The sequence below is a fragment of the Octodon degus genome, unplaced genomic scaffold (genome assembly GCF_000260255.1).
Source record: "Octodon degus isolate 3935 unplaced genomic scaffold, OctDeg1.0 scaffold00288, whole genome shotgun sequence".
NCBI classification, from domain to species: Eukaryota; Metazoa; Chordata; class Mammalia; order Rodentia; family Octodontidae; genus Octodon; species Octodon degus.
This window is the reverse complement of record NW_004524864.1, coordinates 1,750,744-1,759,769: the sequence shown is the minus strand read 5'-3', so window position 1 is coordinate 1,759,769 and position 9,026 is coordinate 1,750,744. Positions and strand designations below refer to the sequence as shown.

General features: G+C 36.3%; 1 protein-coding gene across 1 annotated transcript; it reads left to right on the top strand.

The window, feature by feature from the left end:
- Positions 1–645: 645 nt before the first annotated feature.
- Positions 646–8,826, top strand: Clec4e (C-type lectin domain family 4 member E). Its single transcript, XM_004647156.2, has 7 exons — positions 646–657; positions 2,459–2,646; positions 4,138–4,230; positions 4,815–4,904; positions 5,639–5,790; positions 6,379–6,488; positions 7,400–8,826. Exons 2-7 carry the CDS (start codon positions 2,610–2,612, stop codon positions 7,554–7,556), a joined length of 639 nt encoding a protein of 212 aa, XP_004647213.1. The 5' UTR covers positions 646–657; positions 2,459–2,609; the 3' UTR covers positions 7,557–8,826.
- The last annotated feature ends 200 nt before the right edge of the window (positions 8,827–9,026 follow it).

The following is a 9,026-nucleotide window of genomic DNA, read 5'->3' as shown; positions in this document are numbered from 1 at the left end:
TATGTTCCTGAGATACAAGGAGGAGAACAGTAAACACAGGAACGATGTTCGATAATTTCATATTAAGTGATAAGGACTAGTATAATTGAGAATTATATTCTATGGAAAATGTTGTTATAAACTAAAGTTTCCCTACAGAAGATGCACAGACTGTGTTCAAACATGAGCCTGTCCAGGGAATGTGGGGTGTTTGGTCTGGTGTGAATAATGTGTAAATTTTACTTTGTTTTCTAGAAATAGTTTGCTGTACACCTGCTTAGCTTTCAATTTGCTTTCCATACATAGAGTTAGTATAAGTCTCTAAGGAGTCACAAAGTCCTGTGATTGCATCTGGTGTCCTGATTCTAGTAAGAAAAACATTTAATTTTTAAAAAACTAGCTAAGGTCGCATGTGCCTGTATTCCCCGTTCTTAGGATCAACAGGTGGATCACTACAAGTCCGATCTAGTAGTGAGATTCTGAACATTCTGTAGGCCCTAAAGTACAATAAATAAATAAATAAATAAATAAATAAATAAATAAAATTACTCGCTAGATAGTAGAAAATTTCCAGGGACTTTGTATTTTCAGTGGATTCTGAGTTACTCATTCCAAGACAGTGCTATAGTTTGCAATATTGGCTGCAATTCAGTGGGATCAAGAGGCTTCCTCTGAGAGGTCTTTATTATTATCAAGCACTTAATGATGTAGGATGTGACAGATGCTAGGAAGGAGAGTATCAAAGCAAAACATTTTTCACCTTATCTTTAATCATGTCACGCTTGTACATTCTCAGACAAAAGAGGAACTACACAGCGTTCATATATGCAATAACAAGTCAAAGCATTTCCACTAGGTAAAATCATTGCTGACCACTTCACAGAGCCACTTATTTAAATAGTGGATTTCTTACTTTTTAAATTGCATATATTTATGTAAAAATGTGTACACACAAAATACACTTGGCTAAGATATTTTAACTACTAGAAAGAAATCAAAGATAAAGAAAAAAAATCTGAAAGTATATAATTATAAATCAATAATTATTAATTGATGTTAACTAATTGGTTATCAGTAAAACATTGACTGTGATACTTATAATTACCTACTGATTTATATCATTCATTCGCTAGATCCACTGTCATTACTAGTCAAGTGATATTTGTTAATAAAATATGAATTAGTTATCCTTCCAACCCCATAACAAAATTCTTCATATAGGCCACATATGTATTAAAGAAATGTTTATTTTTGCCTATGATCTGGAGCCTCAAGTCCAACTTCAGCTAACCTTTTGATTTGAGTCCCCAAGGAGGACAACACCCCATAGTAGACAACAGGAAGCAGAGAGAGACTGGGAAACTGACTCAGCAAGGACATAGAAACCTGCCCTTGGCCTCCCCTCTAACAAGCAGATGTCGCCTCCCAGTTGTTCCATCCTGGGTAGAAATCTTTAATGTATAAGCTTTTGGAAGACTCCTATACCAATCATAGCAACTTACTTAGATGGTTTTTAAATATTCTAATATGTCTATAACACAATAAAATTAAGGCTGCAGAAGAACTTTCCCAATCTATTGCAATAATAAAAAGTCCCTTTAGGACCAAAATAGTTTCTAACCCACGGGAAGCTTGAGTCATCAAAAGTGAGTATTAAGGATTCATGTGACGCATGCTTCTCCGTTTCTACCTTTGTGAGCTTAATACAGCTGAGGCCAGAGTGATCTTATTCTTATATACTTTTAAGGAGTGAGATGACATATATGTAACAATCTTAAGAAGCACCACTCCCCAATTTTTTCTTCCGAGAATTAAATCCATTTTTCCTGAAGTAGACAGCCACACAGAACCGAGCTCTCCAAGCAGATTAGAACAGTAGTGTTAAAGGCCCTACAAGGTCTCTGAAGATGCAGAAGCTGTGCGAGGTTGTGTGGAGCTGGAACAGCTGAGAACAACGTGAGACATCAGCTTGCAGTTAACACTTTGAAAAAAGAGAGAAAAAAATCCTCAACAAGGGAATATCCAAGAGATCCAAGTGGAGGAGGAGGGTAGTAGATGAAAGACAAAATTCTAATTTCTGTGTCATAAATGCACACACCCTTGTATACAGCTGTGTGCTACATGTACTGAGGATTTGCAGTATGAGCCTCCATTTAGGTTAACAAGTGTGTGGGTAGAGATAAAAGCAGAATTGGGAAATTAGAGGAAGATCTGGGTTAACAAGGAGAAATCAGAGGTGAGTTAGATCTTAAAGAAAGTGAGACATTTTGTCAAACAAAATAAAACATTGTTTTCAGTCTCTTGTACTTCCCCGTGGTAACATCTTGTGTTGACACTTACGATTTCATCATTTCCTCAAGTTTTTCTGTCTGGACTGAAGTGGATTGGCATGTTGCTGTGGTCTACTCTACTGCCCCTCTTATGCAAGAAAGGAAATCCTGAGTTCAGTGCACAGCCACAGGATAAGTTCATATTTTAGGCCTTTTACAGTTAGACTTTCTAAAACAGATAATGTGTTTATCTGTCAAGATTGGCTTTGTCTAAAATTATACCAATCAAACACCTCCAGGCCCAGAAACTGAGACTAGAGATCTGGGAGAGGAAGACAGAGAAAGAAAAAGAAAAGAAAAATGAATTCTTCCAAACCTTCTGCATCACTATGTGCAGGTAAGATTTGCAACTCCTTCCTTCATTCCATTGATCTCTTATTGGTATAAATGATAGATACTGGTGCAGATAAGAGACTGGAGAGTAAAAAATATTCATCAAAGTGAAAAAAGAGGAGACAGACATGGAATGGGTAGGAAGAGAAAGAAAGAGAGATTAGAGACTAAGTCATAGAGAAAAGCTTGCTGACCCAAGTACAGGGAAGGTATCAGATGAGAATTCTGACTTTCTGTGTCAAGAGAGATTGAAAAACGAGTCACTGACATGAGAAGGAGTGATGACAGAAGTAGAGTACTGTGGGAAGGCGTAAAAGAGGGAAAAACTACATGGGAAAAGGTCTAAACATTTTTGAAGTAATCTTTAAAATGTCTTTTTATATATAATTTTATTTTGAAGAGTAAAAACAAAAGCAAGAAAAACAAAAGCAAAGACAGAAACAGAGTAACATATAACAATAAATACATTACAGATTTTCAAAACAAGAATATCTGACCTACAGTGACTGATACATTATCTATTTTTATCATCAAATCTGTTGCTCAGATTAACAGATATAGTTATGCAAGATGGGACATAAGATTGAAAATTACTACATGCTTTCAAGAAATCTTAAATTTTTATTCTTGTCTCTCATTTTTATCTTTTTTTAAAGATTTACTTTAAAGAGAGTATAGTAATAATTGATGTGACATTAGAAATGGTACGCATTTGGAAGACCAAGATGACAGGTATTTCAAGCATGGTTTTAGTATTACACGTTGCTGTCCTCAATGTAGTTGCTTAATTCATAGATATCAACATGTAGAGTTAGTCAGGATGAAAATTCTACCCACTAACTGTTATTTTCAAAAACCTGATGGAAATTCTTAGGATTGTTGCCTTATCTATCTTGTATATAGATATATTCAACTTGAGGGTATACTCTTAAGTGGGATTAAACCGACCCACATGGATTAAATGTCATATTGTCTCCCTAGTGTAAGAACTCAAAAAAAAAAAGAAACAAAAACTGAAAGATATAACAGACACAGTTAAATGCAAAGAAACAGAATTTAAGGATTTAACAAAGACAGAGAAAGGAGAAAAGTTAGGAAATAAGGTAGGGGCAAAACCATGCATGTATATACAGAAGATGGATAAAATGTCTTTTCAAAAAGAGACCTGGGACGAATCACACCTGAATTCACCAGTCAGTCCTCCTAGCAGGGACGGTTAACTCAGTGGTTCTTGAAACACGGCCCTCACTCCTCCAGCCTCAGCATCCTCAGAGCACTCTTATCTGCACAAGTCCTAATGAACTGTTGACTCAGGAGCCAAGCCCAGAAATCTGTGTTTTAAGGAGCTCTCCAAGAGGTTCTCATCCATGGTAAAGTTCAGGAATTACTCAATGCAATATGAGTGGGAAAAAATAAATGAGTAAATAAGACTCTGTTACCATTTCTTGTGTCTTGCTTCAGGAAAGCTGACTGGGTTTGTGCCTTTTTTCTACAGAGAAAAGCTGCTTCTCTCACCAGGGCTGCTTTTGGACTGTGGCTGGCATCTCCATCCTGCTTCTCACTGCCTGTTTTATCACCCGTTGTGTTGGTGGGTTCTGGAAATCTAACTTAATGAAATCCTCTGTGCTGCCTGCAATTTCTCTTATCCTACAAAATGATCTTTAGTAGCACATTTTGCCTGTTAACTCCAAGATGTTCCTCAAGCAAATGGCCCTCACTGGTACAGCATTCTTACCAATTTTCAGTGCTCTCTGACATATTTTTTCATGATGTATATTGCGCACGTTGGTGGTCTTAAGTTCTTTCTTTTGTACCACTAACATCAATAAAGTCTTCCCTAAGATGCAAGCTTGAAACTTGGACTTACTAGTCAAGATCACAAATAAATTTTAAGGAAGGAAGAATAGACAAAGTTTAGTTTGTCTTAAAAGTGAAAACATGTTAGCTTTCCCTTGGGTGTGTGGGTCTAAATTAAGATTAACCTCTCATTGTAAATCAAGAAAAACATGAAAATTGGCTTCTCTGTTATTTCTTTGAGCTAATGCACCCCAGTGCTTTTGCATATGGAAGAGTAAAGAGTTAAAAATAATTAAAATTATTGGTAATTACATTGTGAATTTAAAACTGAAAAATTGATTTTTTCCAAAATACATTGTGCCTTTTATCTTACAGTAACATATCGGAGCTTTCGAATTTGTGATGAGAAAAAGTTACAGCCACATAAAGATTATCAAGTGATTTCCTGCATCAATTATGGATCAGGTATAATTACCCCAAACTTGAACATCAAAATTTATACATCAACATTCTCTGTATTCTGAACTAACTCTGTAGTAAGTAAAATTATGCCCTATGTTTTTCAAAACCAAAATGTACTATACCACCTGTGGTATGCAAGGAATTAGTAAGAGGATAGCTACAAAATTATGGACATGCAATTAGTATTGGAGTAGGAAATTTCACGGACATAAGAATTTGTTTAGAATAAATTTGAATAGGATGCTCTTAACTATTATCTTCTTTCCTGCCTTAGTACAAAACTAAATGACATTAGGAGAGCGACTTTATTCTTTGAGCTATAACTTCTTTATTAAATGAAGAAGTGAACTTTTATTTTTAATAAATTTCAAAAAATGAAGTTCTATAATTCTAAGAAATTTAACCATTTTTACCATTTAACCAGTAGTTTAGAGGTGGCTTAGGAGTCACCCATGAAAATGCATAGCTTATAATTTGCGTTCTTGGTAGACTAAGAATAAATGATAGAGTCATATATAAATTACAAATATGATATAGATTGCATATAATATTGGATTTATTGGCACAGGTATCTAAAAAGTAAACGTTGCATTCAAAAGCCAAGAAAATTGCTATTTATGTTTATTGAAGCTTCTAATTATAAATGAATTGTTAGTGTATGATTCTGCAGGATGGGAAGAAATTTTAAGTTTTATTATTCAGTTCAACAGGAGTACTCACTGAAGCCTCTCTCCCAGGGTCCCTTAAGAACTGTTGTCCACTGAACTGGAAACATTTTCAGTCTAGCTGCTACTTCTTTTCTACCGATGTCATGACCTGGACAGAAAGTTTAAAAAACTGCTCAGGCATGGGGGCTCATCTTGTGGTTATCAACACAGAGAAGGAACAGGTAATTTAAGTACAGTCCCTGATGCTCATGTGACATTTTTCGCAGAGTCCATCTTTTCTGCATACATGTTTGCCTCTTAGTGACTATTCAGTGACTATATTGACAAGTAGGTTATTCTCATCTCCTCTGTGAGTCAAAATCTACTTTAAGTGATTTTCAATACTAGGAGATGTTGACAAAAAGTTGGTTTCTACATGAAATTTGATTAGTCGGGCAGCAGAAGACACAAGATTGGGAGTTGATTGTTTGGGCACATCATCTCAACTAGAGCAAGCAATTATTGTCCATTATCTCTAATTTATGATTGGTGATGCTTTGTAGAGGATGTATGTGACATTTGACTACCAACAGCAGCACAGGAACATTGAGTAATTATTGAAAATCTATTTTGAAGTTATTTCTCAGTTATTTTTCCTATGTATATTTACCACAATAGAAAGTTTAATAGGCAATCTCTGAAAATCTTACAATTTCAAAGTTCATTGATCTATTACCTCCTGATTACATCCTATTTTATTTCAACAGTTTCAACATCCCTTCAGAACTGAAATAGTTGTTTTCTCTCTTTTGATTATGTTTCGTCCACAGGAATTCCTTTTCTATGTAAAACCTAAAAACAATGAGTATTTTATTGGATTAACAGACCAGGTGGTTGAAGGTCAGTGGCAGTGGGTGGATGACACACCTTTCTCTCTGAGGTAAGAACCTTTTGGTAGGCAATTTTTCACACTACTTTCAGTCCTAATATTAGCTCATTGTTTAGGGAGATTTCTTTTGTTACATAAGGTGCATTCAGATCCATCTTTTATGCTGCTAGCCATAGGAAGAGGCTGAGCTAGGAGAGAAAACAGCAGTGCAGTCTTCCTTTCCCTGGGAATGACTGAAGACTCAAAAGGAAATAATAGATAAAAACAATATTCAAGTGCAAGCATCAATGAGTGAAAATGTAGAAGAGGAAAAAAAAAAGTAAAACTGAATCTTTTCTGAAAACTGTTGTAAACTTGAAAATAAACCACTTAATTTGGATAGGAAGTGGATACTTACAATGTGACAGTGAGAGCTATTTCATCATAAGATCCTTTTCATAGGCTTTTACACTCTTAAAAGCACAGGACTTTAGAATTTTCAAAGTTTTTTTCATTTCATTTTATGACGATTGCCACTTCCTACAATATGCCAATGTTATTAGTGTTTACTTCAATTTGAACAACCTAAAGGGCAGATGTATTAGATGACTTCTCTAACTTCTCTAAGAGTACAGCCTCCCTAAATTAATGAATACTCTGCGGAATAGGGAATTCCGATTTACGTGAGGAGTAGCGCAAAGGAAGCAAAACCATTAGATGTCAATCCTCCCTATGCCTTCTCACCATGGGTCTAAAACAAAGAGAGGTAGAAGCCACTGGGCCCCGTTCCCCACAATCTCTAAGACTTGCCCAAGGGCTCCAGCTTACCCGTGATTCCTTTGTTTCACTGACAAATGAAGATGGTAAGAACTACCTGGTAGGGTTATTGTGACATAAAACAATACAAATATGACTTGCCCAATATGTTAGGTTTCTTTATTTTTCCTTCCTGGGAATTAAACTCCCCCTTCTCTCTTTCCTAGCTTCTGGGATGTAGGGGAGCCCAACAACATCGTCAGCGTAGAGGACTGTGTCACCATAAGGGACTCTTCAAACCCACGGAAAAACTGGAATGATGTAACTTGCTTCTTCACTAAGTTTCGGATCTGTGAAATGCCAGAAATAAATCCTTTGCCCTAAGAAAATGATTTAAGGACAGGAGGCGCAGCACAATGAAGAGAACCAAGCATGACCACAGCCAGAAACCCTGTGAGAGACTATGCTCACCGTACACCACGTGGACGCCTTAAGAATTCGGTATTGTGATAAAAATAAAATAAGTAGCTCTTAGTGTTATAATTCATGATATATACTGAAGTGTATGTTTCTCTAAGTTAGTCCAAGTTTCTTTTGGGGGAATTTACAAAGAAATTCACTAATAAATGCTGGGAGAGGAAAGGAATGCTCCTTTTGATATGTTTGTGAGTATTTTTGTGAAAGTACAAAAACATACAGTGAGTACAGAGCGTAGCAAAGAATATTTTTTTAAATGCCTTTGAAAAATCAACTGAAAGTATCCTTCTCTAAGTCTGACAAATCTGTCTTCTTTTATAGTTTTTATATCTTCTGGGCAGGCAAATATAGTTTCTCTCTCTCTGTACTAGTGAGAATCTTCCTCAAGTTGTGATAATTATGCCTTCTCTAACAGCTCTAAGAGTGCAGCCTCTTAGAGGAAGCCTGGGGTGGGCTTTCTGGTCACAAGCAATAGACCCTCTACAAAGACCTGCTGTTGCAAACATTGCAATATCCCATGCCTGGGCTGTTTCTCGCTGCCCTTTCCTACATTGGGATTTCACCCCACCATGGACTGCCGACTCAGATAACACTGGAGCTTAACAGTGAAATTATTCAGAAAGAAGAAAAAAACACATATGTACTCTTTCCTATCCACTTGCTTCATGATATCAATACAAATAAGGCTACCAGCATGACCACACCCACAAGCCCTGTGAGAGAATATGCAAATAAGGCTCCAGCTTTTATAACAATGTTTCTCCTGTGTAGCCATAAAGAAACCCACTCAGCATTCACACATTGGAGGGAATGTGTAATATTTGAATGGAAAAATGAAACAGACTATAAGGTCTTTCTGTGAAAGGAAGAAGTCACAATGGGAGCACTGACTACTTCAGTACAAAGAAGTTCTGCCCATTTGTCCCACACAGGGCTTGAGAACACACAGTGAATTGTATGTTGTTTGTCAAGAGCAGGACTTACTGCCTGGTGAGGATACATCTGCAGCAGGTGTCAAGCATGGTAGGGGGAAGGGGTGCAAACTGGTCTCCGCTCAAAGCAGCATAACAGTGGTCAAATTCCTTCACTTTATTTATTAGATTTTATTTATTTATTTTTTATTTATTTATTTATTTATATTTTGCTAGAACCGGGGATTGAACTCAGGCCCTTGCACTTGCCATTCAAGCACTTATTCTACTGAACCATCTCCCCAGCCCTATATATTAGATTTGTTTGGTTGTTTTTACAAACATTGGTTTCATGTGGCATTGTAACAAATCTAGTCTTGAAATCAACTTGCCTTTAAGCCAAAAATTCTTCAACCTAAAGTGAATCTAAGAAAAATATCTTCAACTTCTCAATCCCCTTTCCTTT